This window comes from Paracoccidioides lutzii, assembly GCF_000150705.2.
Source record: "Paracoccidioides lutzii Pb01 unplaced genomic scaffold supercont2.10, whole genome shotgun sequence".
Lineage (NCBI taxonomy): Eukaryota > Fungi > Ascomycota > Eurotiomycetes > Onygenales > Ajellomycetaceae > Paracoccidioides > Paracoccidioides lutzii.
The window spans coordinates 110,004-132,684 of record NW_015440956.1 but is presented as its reverse complement, the minus strand read 5'-3'; the positions used below and the strand labels follow the sequence as shown (position 1 = coordinate 132,684).

General features: G+C 42.3%; 5 protein-coding genes across 5 annotated transcripts; 2 read left to right on the top strand and 3 right to left on the bottom strand.

Annotated features, from left to right (window-relative positions):
* Positions 1-1,435: 1,435 nt before the first annotated feature.
* Positions 1,436-3,166, bottom strand: PAAG_04052 (homoserine O-acetyltransferase; the record flags this gene model as incomplete). The annotated part of the gene is made up of 1 exon (XM_015845147.1): positions 1,436-3,166. One exon carries the CDS (start codon positions 3,164-3,166, stop codon positions 1,436-1,438), a length of 1,731 nt encoding a protein of 576 aa, XP_015699373.1.
* Positions 3,167-5,133: 1,967 nt separating this feature from the next.
* On the top strand, positions 5,134-6,443 carry PAAG_04051 (initiation-specific alpha-1,6-mannosyltransferase; the record flags this gene model as incomplete). The annotated part of the gene is made up of 2 exons (XM_002793733.1): positions 5,134-6,196; positions 6,388-6,443. 2 exons carry the CDS (start codon positions 5,134-5,136, stop codon positions 6,441-6,443), a joined length of 1,119 nt encoding a protein of 372 aa, XP_002793779.1.
* A 2,168-nt stretch (positions 6,444-8,611) lies between these two features.
* PAAG_04050 (serine/threonine-protein kinase PRKX) lies at positions 8,612-10,117 on the bottom strand (the record flags this gene model as incomplete). The annotated part of the gene is made up of 4 exons (XM_015845146.1): positions 8,612-9,334; positions 9,416-9,540; positions 9,618-9,710; positions 9,805-10,117. 4 exons carry the CDS (start codon positions 10,115-10,117, stop codon positions 8,612-8,614), a joined length of 1,254 nt encoding a protein of 417 aa, XP_015699372.1.
* A 1,076-nt stretch (positions 10,118-11,193) lies between these two features.
* PAAG_04049 (hypothetical protein) lies at positions 11,194-12,391 on the bottom strand (the record flags this gene model as incomplete). Its single annotated transcript, XM_015845145.1, has 6 exons — positions 11,194-11,373; positions 11,473-11,557; positions 11,665-11,777; positions 11,914-11,996; positions 12,135-12,270; positions 12,344-12,391. 6 exons carry the CDS (start codon positions 12,389-12,391, stop codon positions 11,194-11,196), a joined length of 645 nt encoding a protein of 214 aa, XP_015699371.1.
* Positions 12,392-13,150: 759 nt separating this feature from the next.
* Positions 13,151-13,913, top strand: PAAG_11793 (hypothetical protein; the record flags this gene model as incomplete). The annotated part of the gene is made up of 2 exons (XM_015847376.1): positions 13,151-13,226; positions 13,585-13,913. 2 exons carry the CDS (start codon positions 13,151-13,153, stop codon positions 13,911-13,913), a joined length of 405 nt encoding a protein of 134 aa, XP_015702968.1.
* Between the last annotated feature and the right edge of the window lie 8,768 nt (positions 13,914-22,681).

Genomic DNA, 22,681 nt, shown 5'->3' with positions numbered 1-22,681 from the left:
AGCACATCGTAATTGTGAATGGCACATTTTCTCGGTACCCAAACACATTCGTCCCCTTACACGTGGGTTTAGTCGCAGAACTCAAGTTTGGGTTTGGATTTTTGGTTAAGAGGATCGAACTGGCGTTAAAACGCTCTGCACGTTGCAATTGCGCAGATATATATTACTTGGGTATCTAAGTACATGTTGCCCCGCTTGCATGTGAGTTTGGTCGACCTGGCCGGCTTGGCCCACCTACCACTCAGACTGTTGCTTCTAACCGAAGAGCTATAACGGTTCTGCTTGAAAAGGTTGCGGCGCCGGCATCAGGTGTTACTGCCTGCCTAGCCACAAATGGCACACGCTGGACCCAAAGGGGTGAACGGTTAAGCACTGCAGTCGAACTGCCGATGGATTTTATGTGGGCTATGGGCTTGTGGGTTGTTGGCTTTGCGAGCTATTGGCGCTGTGGGCTAATCGGCAAGACAGCAGTCTTTACTTTTTTTCCCCTTATCCTGTCTTCCTGCGAAGATGGGCGGCGTATTGAAAACTACCAAAAAAAAATATCTCCCCCTTCTAAAAAAAAAAAAGTTCCCGTTGGAAAAAATTGAAAAAAGGAAAAAAGAAAAAGTCGAAGGTTCAATGACGAGATTGACAAAGTGATGTCTGTCAAACATCGGCAAAGTTGCAGGATATCCCGCGGAAAAAGGCGCTTGCGGTTCATTTTCTCGCGAGAATGTTTTGCTTCACCTTTTTATACTGCATGGAAATCTATGAGAACTTGAGAGCTAATCTGAGGACTTTCGCAACTTTCTTTTTTTCTGTTCTTTTTTTTTTTTTTTTTTTTTTTGGTACATCTATTATTCTTCAAATCCCCGTCCTTGGTCCTTCAACATGAAGCTCAACAATCCCGATCATTTCAACTGTGGGATGCGCGATCTCGACAAGTCTTTCTAGGCTTAACGCTTCTATGACCCCAATGAACATATGTCACCTTCCCCTCTATGCCTTGTATTCTTCTGGCGCTTTTGCTGAACTTCATGTAACCACCTCTAACCTAATTACATGGTCTTCGCCAAAAGCTATACCGTGCCAAGGACGATTCCATAGCAATAGATAACTGTAGACGTCGAGTTGAAGCAGGTAACTGATAATATTCTCAGATGTTGGAAGGCATCCTCTAGTTGGAATATCTCCTGCGTAATTTGTAGTTACATGGTATCGTATCAGGGCGTCCTTTCTTGCACGTATATCCCAAATTGTTTTCCGTTGCGGTAGATTACCAAATTTTCCGGCGCATACGAGGAGTATGTTTCTTAAGCAAAGCATAACTAACCATTGATATATAAAAAAGACCCCGATCAAATAGAGATACAAAATATGAAACACACATTCAAACATATGCAAAACATGCACGAGAATACATACATACAAAACCCCCTGAAATTCAACCACGTCAGCCCAAAAACCTTCCCACCCTCCCTCCAATATTCTCCAGATCCAACAAAAACGTATCATGTCCGAAGAGCGATATGTCCTCGCCTAACTCAACATGTTCTACCCGCGAACTTCCCACGGCCTGCAGCGCCTGAGCGATCTCCCGCTGCTGCCATGCTGGGAATAGAATGTCACTGGCCACGCCCATGACGAGGATGGGGTGGTCTTTTAATGGGGAGAGGCCTAGAATGAGGTCTGTTGGGGGGGGTTGCTGGGACGTGGCTTGGGAGGCGGATTCAGACTGAGGAGTTACCGAGGAATCATTACTATTTACACCCTGCGACGACGACGACGACGACGATGACGGTGGCGGCGACGGTTGCTCCTCATACGGCTGCGCAGGCAACGTAAGACTACAGGTCGGATCCCTAAGAATCGGCCTAACCTCACCCCCCACAGCTGCAATGCGCTTCGCCGTCTCCGCCCTCCTCGCCGCCGTAGCCTTCTGTTGCTCGCGGCCCAGATCAAACAAGTCCATCGCCTTAGACACATACAGCAAACTGTTCGGATCGTAGTCGAGCGAGAACTTCTCCCCGGCATGGTCGAGGTACGTCTCGATGAGGAAATCCGGACACAGGGCCGGCGGCTTACTGGGATCCGCCCGCTTGCGACCAAACCGCTTCTCCCACTCCGGTCCACTGCGATACGTCACCGTCGCAATCTCGCGCGCCAGCTTCACGCCTGAATGCGGCGGGACGGAGTCGTAGTAGAACCCCCGCGCCCACTTGGGATCCATCATGAGCACTTGGCGCTGGGTGTGGCGCATGGCGATGCTGTACGGGTGGCTGCGCGCGCAGCCGCTGATGGAGACTATTTTGCGCACGCGGTGCGGGAATAGGATGCCTGCAGCGAGCGATTGCATGCCGCCCATGCTGGAGCCGACGGAGGCGGCCAGGGTGGAGATGCCCAGCGAGTCGAGGAGGCGGAATTGGGCGCGCACCATGTCTTCGAGGGTGAGGATGGGGAAGCGGGTTGCGTAGCGTTTGCCGTCGGAGGGGTCGATGGAGGAAGGCCCTGTGCTGCCGTAACAGCCACCGATGACGTTTGTGCAGATGATGAAGTATTTGTCAGTGTCGAGAGGGGCGTTGGGGCCAATGAAGCGTTCCCACCAGCCTCGTTTGGGGTTTGCGGGGGTGCTGTGGGCGTGGGAGGAGGCGGAAAGGCCTGTGTGGAGGAGGATGGCGTTGGATTTGTCGCTGTTTAGAGTGCCCCAGGTTTCGTAGGCGATCGTGAATTCGGGGAGGACGCCGCCCCAGTCGAGGAGGAGGGGATCGGTGGATTTGAACTTTTCGTGGTGGCCGGATGTGTAGGAGGGTTCTGGGCCGGAGGTTAGGGATCTTGCGAGGAGAGAAGATGATTTGGCATCGAGGGCGTCAAGGCAGGGGAATGAGAGGGCGGGGTTCGAGGAGCCTTTGGTTTGTGGACTTTGGGAAGCGGCTCCGTCCGCTGGTGCTAAAGTGGAGGGAGAGGATGAGGAGGCGGTGGTTGTGGCGGTCGCTGCTTGGGTCCTTGGGTGAGTTTGTGCATGGATAGACCGGACTGTAGCCGGGAGAGAAGCCAGCAACGTGGGGTTATGATAATGTGATGTTTTAAGGAGTGTAGATGCCCGCGCGCAGTGATTTTGAGCAATTGTTGGTCTCCATGCAGCAAATCTGGCTGCCGCCAGAGCTCCTCTTGCGCTGACAGCCATTGTTGAAAGGAGCAGAGGAGCAGAAGAGCAGAGAGCAGATCTATAACGAGAGGACGTCCATTTTCTTTCTTCACCCGAATTTCAATGCCTGAACAGCGGCAAACATCGCGATCAACTCGAGCATTTATAAACGGTCACCCACTGTAATCGCGCACAAGAGAATGTTTGAAGATGTTGAAAGAAAGGCGAGAATGTGGAGACTCTGACTAAATCGTTAAGGTAAATATTATTATTCTGCCGCAAGCGAACTCCCCTGGCATCCATTGCATCATCTTGCTGGGCTGGTATTGGGGGGAGGGCAAAGGCGGTGAGCGAGGAGGGAAACTGAACACCATGTGATTGATGCGAGGGGAGAAAAGATACAGATCAAAAATATTGTTATATTCATTCACCTTTAAATGATAGAGTTATAGTCACCTTTAAGATGAAGGATATTGAGTAGAGATAAAAGAGCAGTCAGTCCATTCAATGTGCACTCTACTGCTTTGAATTTAGTTGCTGCTGAAAAATTAATCTACGAGTGGTTGTTATCAACATGCTCATCGACAGCAGAGTTCAGTTCATAAAAATGGATCTGTTGATCTCTGGCTTCATTCAATACAGGGAGGCAGTACAAACCATTCATGAGTGGATGCACGGGATAATCCGGAAAGTGCCTGCAATGAATAATTCAAAATAAAATAAAATGCCCTCCAAACTAAGTATCAACGGAGTTAATTCGAAGCGTTAGCTTGAAGATCCAAGGTTTTGTCTGATTCACACGGAACAAAAAACTAAGAATAATACTCGGTAATATGTGAAAGATGCATCTGGATGAGTGATTTATTTCCCCTCATAGTTAAGTTTATCTGCAAACTTCTTTCTCAATCCTTTTCTACTCCGTCATTCACGAAGCATAACTCACTGCCGCACTGACACGTGTGAAATCTGAATTTTCACTGCATTGAATCGATATTCTATCGAATCTGACCTGCATGAGATAATGCAAGAAATAGCCGCCCATCCCCTGTATTCCCTATAACTCCGGTAAAACATACATATCTTACGATGCAATGTGTGTGTGTGTGTGCGCGCGGCAGAGGCTCGACCCCACGCCCAGAGATCGATCACCAGGCTTTTTCACCTCCCCGCTAACCAGAAGAAGCTGCCGAGATCTCTTGTTGCAGGCGGCCGCTAGGCCAGAAGCAAACTAGCGGCGGAGGCAAGCGGCGACTGTAGGCGACTGCTAACCCTTGCAATCCGTGGATTGCATAATTAGCGTATCCCATATGTCATGGATATATGTAGATTGTGTGTGTCTGTGTTTGTGTGTATATATATAGAGACGACTGTGTGGTCGTGCGCATGTACGGAGCAAGCAGCCAGGTGGGCGGTGGGAGCAGGCAGTTCAACTGGCGAAGGGATGAACGACGTAATGTGCACTCAAGCACTGAGCTCTTTTCCTCCTCCTCCTCCTCCTCCTCTACAACAACAACAACAACAACAACCAACTTACAGCCATTATTACCCAACCTCTCCTGAGTTCCCCTTGTCACACCTCCTCTTTGTTTGTTTCGCCCGTGGAAGAAGTCAAGGCTGACAGCTTCTTCTGGATATGCCGTCTGTGATGTTTGCTGTAAGCTTCCTGCTGCGCCTGACTCAACCACAGATCCCAGCCGAATTACTCCTCCCTCCCTTCTCCCTCCTCCCCTCCCCTCGCCTCTCCTCCCGAGAGCCAACGCTTGTGCCCATCAACGCTATGCTCAGCCAATCTTGAGAGGACATTCAATCCTCCCAGTCGATGCTGTGCAAGTGCGTACATGCATCATATACTTTTCCTTCCCACCCTATTTAGCTTGGACTGAACCTTGGATCCATCTAAGCCGTCGCCAGCCCCAATAAGCCCAGTTTTCCGGCCACAGGATTTCCTTTATATATCCAGCCCGAATGGTCAACGAGAGCTCCCCCACCGCTCGATTCCAAGCACCATGATCACTTTTCGAAGATCCCTAGTCGCCGCCCTCTTCCTCCTCTCCTGCATCCTCCTCCTCCACTCCTCACACTCCGCCAAACCTCTCAAACCCTCACACACATCTTCAAAACCAATCCCCAATCGAAAACAAAACCAACAAGAAAAGAGCCCATCCTCTGCAGAACTAAACCAACCCCCCAAATCCCTTCCCCACTCCCCCGACCTCGCCAGGAAAACCCTCCGCGACCGTCTCCGCTACCAATTCCCCTACGACCTCCCCTCCAAATTCCCCGCCTACATCTGGCAAACATGGAAAAACACCCCCGCTTCCCCTGACTTCTACGAGCATTTCCGAACCAACGAAGCCTCCTGGACCATAGCCCACCCAACCTTCATCCACCAAGTCATAACTGATGACGACATGGACCCTCTCCTCCGCTACCTCTACGCCCCCTTCCCAGAAATCATAGAAACATACCGCTCCCTGCCCCTCCCCGTGCTCAAAGCAGATTTCTTCCGCTACCTCATCCTCCTCGCCCGCGGCGGCATATATAGCGATATAGACACCTACGTCCTCAAGCCCGCTGACGAATGGCTACCCCGGCACATCAACAGGTCCACCGTCGGCCTCGTAGTGGGCATAGAAGCCGATACGGACCGCGAGGACTGGGCACAATGGTTCTCGCGCCGCCTGCAGTTCTGCCAGTGGACTATTCAAGCCAAGCCGGGCCACCCTGTACTCCGCGACGTGGTCGCCACGATAACAGAGGATGCGCTGCGGATGAAGGAGGCAGGGATCCTGATCCGGGGTATGATGGATAAGTCGGTTATGGAGTTTACGGGGCCGGCGGTGTGGACGGATGCGATCTTTCGGTATTTTAATAACCCGCTTTATTTTGAGACGGCGCAGCCGCCTAATGGAAGGAATTTGACTGCGCATGACTTTTCGGGCGTGAAGGAGCACAGGCAGTTGGGGGATGTGGTTGTCTTGCCGATCACGAGCTTCAGTCCAGGTGTTGGGCATATGGGGGCTGGGGGCGCGGATGATCCTATGGCGTTTGTTAAACATCATTTTTCAGGTGTGTATATATATCTTGTTTCTCTCTCTCTCTCTCTCTCTCTCTCTCTCTCTCTCTCTCTCTCTCTTCTTTTCTTCTTTGCTTTTCTTTTTCCTTTTTTTTTCTTCTTTATTTTCTTTATTTATTATTATAATTTTTTTTTTTGGGAAGTCACCCCCATTTGCAATAGCCCGTTCTAACATAAATCTCAGGATCCTGGAAGAGCGAAGAGGCGGGCCGCCCAGCACCCGTCGTTCTCGAGGAATAGGACTGCGTAATCCCGGAATCAATGTTACCCTTACCCGCTGCATAAACGCAAAATACCCCTACATCTCCACTCTACCTACTGTTTCTCCCTGGGAGTTACACACCATCATTGACGTCATCCTACCTTTGAGTCCTTCGGAGCAAATGAGGAAAAGATACCAACCAGCCAACTACATCTAACCATGTGGGGACTGTATATAGAACAGTCTGGCATAAAATTTTTTAACACTCCCCTCTCTCTCCTCAAACTCTCTGCCTCCCTTCTCCCTTCTTCCTTTTTCGCTCCACATATAATCCACCGCTCAACCTTTCACCTTACCCAATTCCACCTCCAATCCCACCATCCACCTCCGCCCACACCCCGGCATCGCATCAATCCCGCAGCAGAGGAACGATGATCCAGCAGAAGAAAATTCTTCAGCTTCATTTGACCTTTTGCGAAGAAAAACCCATCCGCCTGCATTTTCACCTGCATCTTCATTTTCATTTACCTTATCTGTCCTGTAAAATAAAATTAATATAGAAATGGAGGGGGAGTTCTTTCAGGGCTAGGCTTCCGTCTTACTTGGTTGGTTGGAGACTTTTTGGAGTTAATTGTGTTTCGTATATTTCCATTTTTGTGTCTTTTTTTTTTTTGTATTGATGCAAATCTCCTTTGGCATCTGTTATGTATTTTAAATGAATAAAATATATAGTTGAGATGAGTTTGTTCTTACCATCATCGAGAAGATAAAATAAATTGAAGATATATATATATAAAATCAAAGAAGAAGGAAAGAAATATTAGAATCATTTAATGCTTTATAGATATACTCAGCTACGTTTGCTTCTGATGGTCTGTTTTCTCAGCCATGACCTGCATATATTAGGGTGTAAAGGGGTGTTGGACATAGAGGAGTAGTTTGTGTCAATCAAACAGAAAAACTGGAAAAATTGCTTCAATTAGTTTTCTCATACTGACGATGTTATCTGATCTTTTAATCTTTGTTTTCATCCTCATTCACTCAGCTGATATGTCAGAAGTAAAACTGAATTATTCACTCGTGAGTTCTGAAACTGTACAACTACTTAACTGCTCATGAGGATAAAACTACTCATAATAAACATACCATTTTGTTTTATCTTCTCTCAGACATCTATTTTTCAATTCATCTCAATTTTTCATTCCACTGATTAGATACTCCATATGATGATGTGACACAGCCAGAAGCTGAAACTGATGGTTTTTTGTAGCCATTTTACAGCGCCTGCTAAATTAAAAGGAGGGCTTACTGTCCTCCTCAAAAAACAAAATTAAAATAAATAAATGAAAACAAAAATAAACAGCATATCATAGGATCCATTACCTCCATTTTACGTTCTGAGAATCTTATCGGCGCCGTGTTCATTCTCAGCAAATCTCCTTCGAATAATCGATGCTAGTATCAAAAAGACAGGTCGCAAAAGCAACCTGCAAGAGCCCCTTTCTCACGAGAAGCTGAATGCTGAAAGCCATCTCGTCAGAAGTTATTCCTTCAATGCGCCCCCTAAGATGAGGAAGCTTCTCCCCTATTTACTCAATTTCCAGGCCTCATCTCTCTGCACACAGCACAGCCGCACGCCAAAAATTGTTATCTATCGAACACGGATTTTTTGAACTCTTGAAAAAAAAAAAAAAAAAAAAAAAAAAAAAAAACTCTCGGCGCGTCTTCCGCCTTTTTAACTACGAGCGAAGTCCAAGGTTTGCGGATGCTATCGCCCTTCGCCGAAGGCCGATCCACTCGTCGCTCCATCAAGGCTGTTGTTGTTGCGGTGACACACTGCTGGAGCTGAGCACTTTTCTTCCCTCAGGAAGAACTACTGAAGCAGATTTTATGCTTGAGATATAACTAAATATCCGACCGACTTCCCACTGGGAGCTATAGTTGCACATGCATGACAGCCGCTCTATTTAGAGCAGTGCTTTAAATCGGACGGGAGTCGTTCCATGGATTTTTTTAACAAACATCCGCGGAGTGCATACATACATACATACATGTACCTAGCCATTAGGAGTCCTTCCGCATATCAACGGCTGGGGCAGGAATGAAGTTCTGATTGGGTATTGTGCATATCTGAGATACTTTTAGATAGCTAGGGACCTTCATAAACAACATACGTAAACATTCAATGCGTAAATTAGGAACCCCCTCAAAAATCTGCAAACATATCATCATGCTTCTCTCGCATCTCCTTCGTATAGGGTGTAAGCAACGACGAATCCGGCTCGTCCGGGTATTCCTCAAAATTGCCCGTGTCAGTCGGCGAATCCACCCTGGGGACTATAGGCCCCTTGGTCCGCCGAAAATAAATGTCATCCCAATTGATATCCTTGAAAAACGGGTGCTGCTTCACTCGCGCTGCACCACCTTTGATATACCCTAGCCGCTCCGAAGGGTTCGTCGTGCAGAGCTGGGACACAATATCGCGGACGGCGGGGGGCATGTTTACGGGGAACCGCAGACGTCCCTGAACGATCTGCTCGTATATGCGCATGGGATTCTGGTCCCAGAATGGTGGCTGTCCGACTATGAACTCATATATAAGGACGCCTAGAGCCCACCAGTCAACCGCTAGGCCGTGGCCGCTGTTGTGGATGACTTCTGGTGCAAGGTATTCTGGGGTGCCGCAGAGGGTGTATGTTTCTCTGCTCCAGAGTTGTTTGGCGAAGCCGAAGTCGACGAGTTTGAGGTGGCCCTCTGCGTCTAGGAGGATGTTTTCGGGCTTGAGGTCGCGGTATGCGACGCCGTGGACTTCGTGGAGGAATTCGAGGATTAGGACGATTTCGGCGGCGTAGAATTGGGAGGTTCGCTCGCTGAAGCAGCGGGCGCGGCGGAGAAATGTGAAGACTTCGCCGCCTGGGCAGTAGTCTAGCTGTTTGTATGTTAGGCGTTGCGGATGGAAGTGTGAATATTTTGGAGACCTATTATATCTTCCTGTGGAAATAAGACTTACCAACATGTATAAATTTTGATCGTCGGAGAAAGTGGAAATAAGGGAAATGATAAACGGGTGGCCAGAAACCGCAGCAAGGGTTCTGACTTCATTCCGCACATGCTCAACCTGTTTTAGTTTGATTACTGCCAATCGAGTGAAAAACACGAATCAGTAAATGCCCGCTGAGACAACGGTGAAAAGAAGGGAGATATCTACACACCGTCCGCCTTATGCAAAATCTTAATCGCATATACTCCATCCTGGCCTTCTTTCCTCTTCGCCCACCGAGCCAGCCAAACTCGAGCAAATGTACCTATTTGGTTTTCAATTATTAACATATCAACATCCATCATCATCCATGCTGGGCTAGAAACCCCTGCATATAAACAAAGGAGAGATCAGCTTACCTGTCCCTACAGTTTCGAGAAGGTCAAAATCATCAATGCTCAGCCGCTCCGCAGGTAGCCGTTGTCGAATCCTCTCCCGATTCTCAAGGATGTCTTGCGGGGTTTCCGGGCGCGATGCGGGACAGGCCAGATCCAGGCCCAGGCTCAGATCCAGGCTATTTGGCTTCTCAGCGTTACTCTTCTTCTGGGGCTGTTGTTGGTGTTGCTGCTGCTTCTTATTCACCGTGTCGATATCGCGCGTTGACTCGGCGGGTACATCAGTTTCTGGCCGGTAGGATGTTGATGACTGCCCTTGTATCGTTTCCGCGGCCATCAGGAAAGGCGAGGGGTCATGGATGGCTTGGGGAGGCTAGACCCTGACTTTTGTAAGCTAAGCTAAGCTGACCTATCCTAACCTGCACTTGGCTCGACTGCGGGTGGAAAGTTGAGCAGCTAAAACCACGGATGAAGAGGGAGAGGGAGGGGGGGAGGCAAGTGGGTGGACGTTGGGGGAGGGGTGGAATTCAAATCGGCGATGGGAGTAAATGGAAGCGGCGCAGAGGGATGGCGGATGATATGGTCGCCATTGACTGAGTCTGTGGCAAAGGGGTGATTTAGGGGAGATAGATTAAGGGGCTTTATTCAGAGGGGCGAGGTGAGGAGGGAGAGAAGGGCTATACGAGATGAGATACGATGGTGGCGATGATGATGATGATGATGATGAAGTGTATATATATGTGGATGCAAGCTTCAGGAAAATTACAGGGCGGGATGAATGAATTGATGGGCGGCAAAGCTTTTGCAAGGGGAGTAACTATTTGAGCGCTTGTGATGTTGCTATGATGGGCTGCTCTCTCCGACGTAGGCGGGGCTGGAGGCGAGGGAGAGAGCTGGGTGCCAAGAAGGGTCGAATATCTGAACAACAAAGGTGATCCGGTCCCAAGCAAAACAAACGATAGCTAGGTTCATGTACCTGACGGGGGGGATCGGGATTCAGCCAGGCACAGTAGGTGTATGTTTTATGGACTCTGTATTCACGTTCACATAGTTTGGGATAATTCTAATAGCTATCCTGCTTCAGCCGACGTAGAAAATACACTGGGTGAAAGAAGGGAAAATCGGATTCAACAAACCGTTTCCAACCTCAACAATTCTCTCTAAGGTTAATTCCAAGGTCCTATCTTTTATTGTCGTGTTATCCATGCCGAGAAAACATGTGTGCATATACATACATTATAACAGGATGGCAATCCCAGCAAAGAGGTAAAAATCAGAAATGCTCCGTTCCATAAATCATGCGTGCCCAAAGAACAAACACAGAAAAAATAAATGTCCACCGCTTCACTAACTAAGCCTTCGAGTTCAGAATCAACCCGATGATCAATCTGTTTCGAAATATCATGTAGTCGGTCAGTTTCCATCCATGCCGTCCTGTTTAAAAAGTAGGAGACTGCCTGTATGAGAAGAGGGAGTCGGAGGGCGAGGAGAGCGAGGAGAGCCATACCCGTAGAGACCCAATACTTCACCAAAAATCAATATCAACACCATCCCGACGAAAACCCGCGACTGCTGCATGTATGATCGCACGCCCTGAGAAGATACCATTCTATGTTAGATATCATATACGTGACAAGCTGGAGAAAGGAGGCCAACAAAAAAGGTCGCCCCCTTAGAAACACCAAGACTGACCATATCACCAACTAAGCCAATGGTATATCCGGCCGAAAGTCCCGCTAGACCAACGGATAGCCCTGCTGCGAGGTGCATGGCGCCACTATTTACCACAAGTTCAACGCGGTCAGTTATGTGGATGACACATATATAGAACAAAAAAGCGGCGTATTAGGGGGGCCGCGAATAAAGTGTTGACGATATACATACGAGAACAAGCTATATGTCTTCTGCGGCGGAGGAGCCAGGTCACCCGCAATAAGCACTGCGACGACCAGGCCGTAGACGGCAATGATACCCGCCATGACTACGGGAATTAAAGACTAGCAACAGCAACAGGCACACACACACACACACACACACACGTGTTCCACACCCGTTAGCAGAATACGACAAATAAATAGACAGCTCTAGCTGACTGGCTAGGTTGGTCGTAGTTAAACCAAATATCAATCATACCTTCATCATGAGATCTGGTCGAAAGGTTCCGACGCCCGCGATGCCGATGCCTGCTTTCGCGGTTCCGTATGCGGCTCCTATTGCTGTATCGCGGTTCAAGTCTTATGAGTCCGAATCCAAGCTCGCGTTCGTGCATGTGGTTTGACTCGGGATATCTGGTTGGCATGGGGGCGGGTTGAGGGGGGGTGGGGGGAGAGGTTGTGGGTTTCCCCGTGACATACATCCAAAGATCATCTTTGAGATTTCGTCAGCGCTGGTTTTCTCGAGTGTTTGTCCGTTAATCTGGGGAGAGGACGGTGGATGAATGGTGGTTGCAGAACTGGATATGATTGAACTCACTGCTGAAGCAATGCCTGCCTATATATATTGGTTAGTCTAGCTAATTCTATGGCGGTGGGAGTATGAGCAAGGGAGATTATTGCGTCCTTACCATTCCGAAGAATGGGGCGAACTTGGGCGCAAGCTCGCTGTCCGCCATTGTGAAGAAGATCAGTTAGGACCTCCAGAGGTAAATATTTATTTGTTCGATTGTCGTCGCAGCTTTTTACCTCTCACTCTTACAGACTGCAAGAGGAAAGCAATGAAGCGGGTTTGTATGGCTTGTGTGTTGGATGGTAGCCACAGGCCTTTCAAACAAGGAGAGTTGAGTGAGTTGATGGTTGTAGTTAACACAATCCACCAATCAACATAATCCAACCCAGTCAACACACGCCAGTCAACGCATAGTTACTTGTACCAACTTTCTCAACTAATTTGCAAAATTCACGAATTTCTCAACAACGCTTTATTATATTCAAATACTACTATAAAGATTATATATCGGATGGACTGGATACTGTATTAAAATATATTACTAATCCAAAAATCATGATGGCAGCTTAGAATATGAGAATTATGAATTTGAAAATGAAAAAATCGAGAATGCTGTGAAAAAATTATCAGTGAAAAAACATCTTGAAGAATTCACTATCAAACATATAATTGAATTGTTACTAGATTGAGAAGATGGTATAGAATCTTCATGATTATTTTTCTTATTAGATTCTTTCACTCCACAGAGGCTTTGTAGGTAAGTTAATAATAGTCATATAGTTAAGTTACTGATCGGGCTGTTGAACAATCGTCTTCTTGATCGAACTACTAAACCACACCAACCAACCGCTGGCAACAATCCTGGACACTATGCGCTCGCTTATTATCTCGCTACCCAGGCCTGCCAAGCTCTGCCAACCTCTTTATGGCTGATACTAATTCTGACGAGACAATTCTCATTAAGCGATCAAATCTGTTGGAGGATTCCCCGGCTACCCGAGGTCACGTGCACCTATGTATTTATTAGTAGCTAGCTAGCTTGCTTAGAGTCACACAATGCAACAAGGTTGATAACGGTCCTCTAAGAGGTTATGAGACCCCTCAAATTAGAGGTCTTTCGCTGCGAACAACGTGAGGAGAAGCTGTGAATGAACAGCTATGAATGAACAGCTACAAACAACATGAGGAAAAATGCAAACAACAATTGGATGACATTGATGGTCAATCTATGTTTGGGTGGAACGCCAGATTTGACAGAAGAATACATGCCAAAAAGGAGACAAAACTGAGGATCTGAGAATAGAACACCAGAGAATAGGACTCCAGAGCCCACAGGTTCACTGTCTACATCTATTACAGTCTATAGGAGTGCTTCTGAAGCATTTAAAACAGATAAGACAATTCTGAAGAAATCAGACAAGTTTAATAATACATATAAAGATATGGTTGATGAAATATCAGAGAATACAGTTGATTCTAGTGACCAGGTGTCAGAAGTTAGTGAAGAAATCCTGATGAGATTAGAGATTGCAAAACTTCAGCAAGAAGTTGAAATGATGAGAGCTAGTAGAAAGACATTTATTATCAATACTAGCAATAATAAAATAAATGAAGATCTTGCAAACTATCTACAGAGAAATAATAGAACTACTATCATAATGAAGATCTTGACTGAATTTAGAGATTAAGTGAAGTATATCAAGAAATTTGTCATTTTGACTAATTCTGTAAATTATTCAATGTGAAGAAAAGAGATAATATTGATCATTAAGTAATTTAAAATCAATGATATTCTCAATAAGAAGTAATCTGCTCTGAAGAATGATATCAGTATGTATATGCAATATTTTTGAACTAAAAGAAATATGACTTTATAATTATATATTGTCTTTAATCTCCTTATAAGTAAGATTTCATTTTATGATATTTTTAAATTATCAGTTGTCAGTATATATTTTATAAACAATTATAAAAAAAAAACTTCTCAAAGAGATTTGCAGTCTACTTCATCTGTTTTTTTTGAGTAATTGATTAGCTTGACAGCTAAAATGAAAGACTCAAATAGAGCTTTTATAGAATGTCTAATCATCATTCAAACTGAATATACTCATTTGAGATATAAAATTAAAGATTTTATTCTTTTTGATCACTTGTTAACTGATGTCAGTGCTGAATAGACATTATTCATTAGAGATAAAATAAACTATACTGAAAAATATATCAACACTCATAATATTGAGACAAATTTCATGAGACTGTATTAAGATATTCAATAGCATCTATTAGTCTTTGAACAGAATACTGTCTTGATAAATATAAAAAATTCTACAAATAATATTCAAGATTCATGAAAAAAGAATAAGAGTAAGAATAAGAATTTGAGAACTAAAGATAAAGACAAAGATAAAAAGTTCAAGTAGAATAGTAATAATATAAAAAAAATATGCTATAACTGTCAGAAGACAGAGCATCTCAAGACTGACTGTTGAACAAAATATCTGAAAAAACACTTTGCAGATCATAAAGCAAAGAATATATATAAGAACAAGAATAAAAATAGCACTGCTTCAGTTTATAATATTGTTATAAGAAGCTGAACCCCTAGATTCGCTCTGGCTGGCTGACTCAGCCTAGCCATCGTTTGCACGTGCGCACGTGATCATGCTACGCGAGCTCGCTTAAGCTCGTGTTCTCATCTCATTCTTTTCTTCCCTTTCTCAAGCAATTCGTCCTTGTTATATAGGAGGACTAGTCTCTAGTTCTTAGAGCTTAACCCTTTACAATTGTGAAGCAAGTATTCTCTGCAAAAGAGATGATTTATTTCAATGATAAAGTGATGAAGAATATCTGAGTTCTAAACTCTGAATCAGAAGCTCATATCACATCTCTAAAGAATATTATTGAGGTTGCATCTTAGAGAATGAATGTCATATTGAAGATAACAGATGAATCTACAATACTAGTAGTAGATGTAGAGAGAGTGTACATCTCAACTGAGAAATCAGATATTGAACTGAATGACATCTATTATATTCTGAAGTTGAAGATCAATCTAATAAGTCTCAGAAAACTTATATATAAAGATTATACTTTCAAACAATTGATATATGACAATAATCATTCAATCTTGATGATGTCTCCTGATAGAATGATAGATTTCACAGCACATTTGAATGAAAAGAATATCTATATGATAAAGAAATCATTGGCATTAAAAGATTTGATTCATTTTATAATATTAAATGATGATTTTGAATCTATATATGTCTTGCAATCAAATAATGATTCTTTAATAAAGCTGCTTAAAAAGGACATCAAGACTTTGAAATACATGATGACACAGTGATATTAAAAGCTAAGTTATTTAAACTCAGTGAATATATCAAAAATGACTGTAGATTTTAAACTAGAAATGTGAATAAAAGATTAAAGAACTTTATTATTCTGTAAGACATATATACAAGTAAAAATGATCTATTTGTCTTTTCTCTCAATGAGCAGAGCTGTCAAATCAGCAATAAGATTTTTTATAAACCTTGCAGAAGAGAAGAAAATACTATATAATAAAGAAAATCTACTTACTGAAGAAGATGCAAGATACTGAATGAGAACTACTGATGATATCACTCACTTTAGATGAATTATTCTGATTATCACAAAAGCAGAGATCACATCAGTGCTCATGAGCTTCATTAATATGATTGAAGTAACATTTCAACAGTCTGTAGGAACTCTACACTAAGATGATGACAGAGAGTTCAAAAGTGATAATCTCAAGGTATTTTGCAAGAATAAGAGAATAGTATATGAAGTGACAACTTCAGATACATTTCAATTAAATAACTCTGCAGAATGTGTGAATCAGTTAGTGATGAATAAGACAAGAAGTCTACTATTTGATAATAAGCTTATCAGAGAGCTTTGAGATAAAGTAATACAAGCAGCTGTAATATTGATAAATACATTCTCTATATCAATAAAGATTTTTAACTATAAAAATGACAGTTCATTGATATCTTTTGAAGTTTAGATAAAGGTTTTGTGATGCCAAGACTCTCTAGACTAGCTCCTTGCTCTCACACTGCTTACCACACTGCTTACTAAAGTGCTTACCTTCTCACACCATTTATTAAAGCACCTTAGGATCAGTACCTCTAAAGGATCAGCATTATCTCAAGATTCAGCTCTTGAGATTTACACAGATCAGCACTTCTCAAAAATCAGTCCTTTAGAATCAGCACTTCCTGAAGGATAGGATCAGCACTTCATGAGAAATCAGACTATTACATTACTAAATTCCCTCTTTCATGAAAGACTAGAGATAAAATCTATTGCTACTCATTCATGTATATAAACACCCTGAATCCTCAAAGTTCTTGAAGGGATTCAGTGGTTAGCTACTATTCAATTCTCTACATACATTTTCATCTATCACTATCCTCTTCCTTCTGTAATACTCATCATGCCTATATACCTACCCTTTTACAATCTTAGTTATAGAGCTTCTCATACTTCCTTTTGATACTCAGTTCATTTACTCTAAGTGTCCTCACAGTTTCTAACCACTCTAAGAGAGGTTGCCCATTAAGCCTATAACAATGGGTCTAAAATGTAACTTACAAACTGACACCTCACACGCAACATCTAATGAAGAAGCATGTGTAGAAGAAACTACCTATGAAAAATCACCAAGTCTGACTTCAGAAAGAAATACTGAAGCACCTCATACATCAGTTGATGAAGAGATTCAGGTAGTTTAACAAGAACAAGAACATCAAGAAATATACAAGAAAGTCTTTGAACTACAACAACAAGTCAACACTTTTAGTGCAGAACTTCAAATCTCTAGAAGCAAACAGTGTGAAGTGGAGCCAACAGATTATATCATTAGCATCAATCCCATTCATCCCAAGCCTTATCCTGCGCCAATTTAAAAACTCTCAAATGAGTTTAAGACAAAAAGTCTCAAGGAACTAGAAGACTTTACCTCCTCAAGCCTTGTCTTCTATATCTATCAAGGACAGTACTTTGAGAATGATGATGAACACAAGATTCTTGAAGCAGCAACACATTGTGATACCAAACTACAGCAAAAATGACAATAATACTACCTCAAACTGAAGACATCAATTACCTGAAATGAATTCTATAACTGAATTCATGCTAACATCATTGACTCAGACAAGACAAGTCAGGACTATAAGTTGAAGTATCAGGTATTAAGACAATCTGAAGGTCAAACTGTTCATGACTTTATGTCTATCCTTCAGTCAATTGAGGGCCACCTCCTTGAGAAATATAGTGATTATCAGTGAAAGATGCATCTATTTGATAAGATTTTACCCTCTCTTCATGCAGAATTTGAGAGATATGCAGTCAAGCTACATGATCTCTTCTATGATGCTTTCATCACAAAACTGAGCATTGTGAAGAGCAATATTCTAAAGACTATTACATCAGTAGATGCAACTATACAACAAAAAAGCACTACTTACAGAAAAGATTCACATGATGATATATCAACAGCACTCAAAAAGAAAAGCTGGAAATGCAAGAAGCACTCTGACATCTGATGTGATGTTCACTGAAGCTCTACACATTCCAATGCAGACTGCAAGGCTCAGAAGAACAAGAACAAGCTCTCTAAAGATAAATTCTCAACTTCAAAGTCTTCATCAAAACCCTCTTTCAAATCAAATCCTAAAGAGTCAAAAAACAAATAAGGAGTGTCATCCATGCTGCAATGACAACTCTTAACACTCTCAAAAGTCAGTAATCACTAAGTCTATCTTTTCTTCTTTCTGTCCAAATTTCAACACCTATAGAAGACACATCAATTCTCACTCTTATAGATTCTGAAGCTCAGGCAAGTTTTATCAGTGAATTCTGAGCTAAATCACACAAATTGCAATCAACAAAGCGCATATCATGCAGAATAGAGGGGTTTGATAGTCATCAAACACACTCATTTGAAACCATTGATCTAGAGGTAGAAGTCTCAGATAGCAAGAAAACTATGATCAGAGAACCTCACTCCTTTCATATTGTCAAACTTTCAGACTATGACATGATATTAGAATTTCCCTGGCTCAAACAACTCAATCCTCTCATTGATTGGAAAGATGGAGAATTCTATTTTCATCAAAAATCAAACAATCAAGAAATAACCCTGAGTGTGACAGATGCTGCTAATGAATTACTCACTGATGCCTTTGGCTATGTACTTACAATAGTACTTGCTTCAATCTCACAAGCCTCTGAGCCTCTCATCAGAACCTCTGAGGACTCTGCATTCACCTCTGAGCTTCATGCTAGGGGTTTTCAGGCCTCTGTACAGGCCTCTGAGCCTTTTCCTGAAATTTCAATGATTTTAGAAGACAATCTACTCACAAATACAGCTTCCATCAATGACCTACCTGACTATGTCTAACCATATGTGCACTTTTTCTCTGAAGAAAGTGTGTCCAGTGCATCTGTACCTGATGCAGAGCACTCAATTGATCTTGAAAAAGGAGTCAGACCTCCATTCATGCCTATCTACAATCTCTCTGAAACAGAGTTGAAAACTCTTCAGGACTACTTGAATAGTGTATTGGAAAAAGGCTGGATATCTTCTTCTCAGAGCTCTACAGGTGCTCTCATTCTCTTTGTTTTAAAAAAGAATGAAAGTCTATGACTCTGTGTAGACTACAGAGGTCTGAATCATCTCACAATCAAAAACAGGTATCTATTACCTCTTATGAGTGAGATGCTAGATAGACTCTCTGGAGCATAAGTTTTCTCTAAGATTGATCTTAGAGATGCTTATCACAGAATACACATTAGACACAGTGATAGATGGAAAACAGCATTCTACATATGATATAGTCACTTTGAGTATAATGTTATACCTTTTGGGCTTGCAAATGCCCCTGTCATCTTTCAAGCCTTTATAAACTACATCCTAGCAGACCTTCTTGATGTATGCTGTGTGATTTATCTAGATGACATTCTTATTTATTCAAACTCAATAGATGAGCATAAGATACATGTACAAAAGGTACTTGAACACATAGACTGCATGAATCTGTTTGCAAAGCACACTAAATGTGAGTTTGACAAAAACAAAACCTCCTTCCTGGGATTTATTGTTGGACCTCAAGGTATTGAAATGGAATCAGATTGAGTGATAACTATTACAGAATGATCAGTCTCAACTAGTGTTAAGAAAGTTTAGACTTTCTTAGAATTTGCAAACTTCTATTGTCACTTCATCAAAAACTACTCTAAAATTGTGAGGCCTCTCTTTGATCTCATGAAGACCTCAAAGAAGAGGGAGTGAAAGTCACAGTTCACATGAACAAAAGATGCACAATACACCTTTGACACTCTAAAAGAACACTTTATACAGGCCTTTCTACTTGCTCATTTTGACTCAAACTGAGAAACTTAGATTGAATCTGACACCTTTACAGCAGCAGTGGCTGCCATTATCTCTCAAAAACAAGATAATGATCAATGGCATTCAATTGCATTCTGGTCTCACAAACTCCTAGATGCAGAAATATAATATGATACTCATGATAAGGAACTCCTTGCAATTGTCACATCTTTCAAGAATTGATATTATTATCTAGAAGGAAGTCAACATTCAATTCTTATCTATTTTGATCATGTCAATCTTCAGTATTTTATGATGATTAAAACATTGAATTGACATCAGTCTAGATGAACAGAAGCACTGTCAGCATATAACTTCATTCTGCATCATCACTCAGGCAAACAAAACCCAGCTGATGGACCCAGTCACCATGCAGATTACATTGACTCTTTTCATGATGAGATCATGCTTTCTACCTTGCAACAGAAGCTCTGTCATAATGTCAAACAGAATTGAGAATTTAACTCTCACAAAACATTTACAATCCTTGTTAACTGCATATGGGTCCATGATCAAGAGCACACACTCTGTGTGAAATCTCTTAGAATCAACACTTCAAGCTCTGAGTCTTTCTTAATCTCTGCTCTGAGCACAGACTCTCCTTTATCACTGCATCAGATGCTCATTCACAAGCTCACATCACACTCATTGGAATCACCCAACATGCTGACCAGAAAATCTCTAGAAGAGGAAGATCTAGTTCTGAAGAAATGCCTTAGAAATTAGAGTATTCTCAGACTGCTGATTAACACTGCTACAGTCTTTGAATTAGTATATACAGATATGTCAGAGTCTCTCACCTCTCTTCTTGTTAAAGCATAGGACTCAGACTTCTTTGCAATAGCAAAGAAGCAGAAGATAAGAGATAAAGATACAATCTTAAGTAGTGACATATTCTGAACTATCTCAAAAGACAGCCTACTTCAGACAAATAATAGAGTCTATATTCTGCTACAACAAGTGCTGATCAAAGAGATAATTCACATCAATCATGATAACTCACAAAAGAGTCATTTTAGCACAAAACAGTTCATTGAGTGTGTTCAAAGTAAGTACTATTAGCATAGTCTTACTCAGAATATCACTAAATATGTTCATACTTGTGATACTTGCCAGAGGGTGAAAGTGCGCTATCACAAACAATATGATGAACTTGACTCAATTTCAACACCAATTAATTCATGATAAACCATCACTATGGACTTTATCACTGGCCTCTCAGTCACCACTTGGCTAGACAAGACCTATAACACAATCCTTGTCTTAGTTGATGCATTAATCAAATATGCTCTTTACATTTCATACATAAAAGATATTACTGCAGAAGATCTTACAAACATTATCTATACTCATGCTTATAGCATCTTTGATATCCCTGAAAATTATGTTTCAGACAGAGAAGCTCTTTTCACAAGTCAATACTGATCAACTCTCTGTTATCTATTTGAGGTCAAAAGAAGACTATTCACAGCCTTTCATTCACAGACAGATGATCAAACTAAACATCAAAATCAAGTACTAGAGCATTATCTTTGATGTTTTATGAATTTTCACCAGGATGACTGGGATAGATAGCTGCTCTTAGCACAGTTTGTCTATAACAATTCACAATATAGCTCAATCAATGAAGTTTCAGCTCTTGCACTCCTCAGCTACAGACCTACTCTCTGAATTGATGTCAGTAACCCACCTTATTCAAGCTCAATTGAGGCAATTGACTGGGCCAAAGAAATACAAGCAATACAGAAAAAGATTCAAAAACAACTGAAGAAGATCAAGACTGCACAAAAGATGTACTATGACTCTAAACACAGTACAAAATACTTTCATGTGGGGGACTAAGTGCTCCTCAATGCAAAGAACTTTCACATGCTCTGTATCACTAGGAAATTGAATTATAAATTTATTGACCCTTTCCAAATTATTGAATCTTAGAATACACAGACATATAAACTCTTTTTTTCATATTTAATGTGCAACATTCACTCTGTCTTTCACATATCACTACTTGAACTCTACAACATGAGGGATGACACTACTCCACCTCCAGCACCAGAGCTAGTGAATGATAAGAAAGAATTTCAAGTTGAAAAGATATTAAAGAAAGAGAAACACCAGGGTAAAGAACAATATCATGTACAGTGAAAGGGCTATAGACCTTCTGGTGATACATGAGAATCTCTTGAAAACATTCAGAAGACTGAGGCATTTGATATTTTTAAATAACAGGAATCACAGCAACAAGTGCACTGGACTCACTCTAGCAAGCATGCTAAGTACTAATCCTTTTTCATACATGCACTCTTTTCACTACTTTTTCCCAAATGGGTTTTTTGATCATGTGGTTTTAATGAGGCAAGTAAGGCATCAAATATCATCAAATCTTCAAGAAAAATTCATTTTATTAATCATCTGAAATTAAGGAGATAAGTCAAGGCACCTAGATGCACATCTCTAATTCCTCTGATTTAATTTCTATTCATAATCACCACAGTCATCATATGCTGCTCAGGCACAGTAATTCTTTCCTCTTCACACTCAACTTCTTTCTCTGCATTCTCCCACTTCTCATTCTCAGAGAACACTATCAGTGCATCAGCAGCCTCAACCCTGTGCTGAGTGTGATGAAGAACACCAACTAAGGCAGCAGCATAAGCTTTCACTGAACAAGCAGCACAAGATAAAGCTGTCAACACTGCTATCAGACACAGCAGCTTTGCCCTATAATGAACAAAAGTCCAGAGAGCAAAAAACACCTTCTCTCTTCATTCTTATAGCAATAAATGCTCCTATGACAATCATCTCACACAATCAGTCCCTCAACATCACTGAATAAGTGTCATAAGTGTTATCTTCTATATCAACAAACACTTCATGCCTACACCTTACCTCTATATCAATAAACAACCATCTTCTATAGCTGCTGAGGTCAGCGCCTATGAAAGAGGAGGTAACTGTGATGCCAAGACTCTCTAGACTAGCTCCTTGCTCTCACACTGCTTACCACACTACTCACTAAAGTGCTTATCTCCTCAC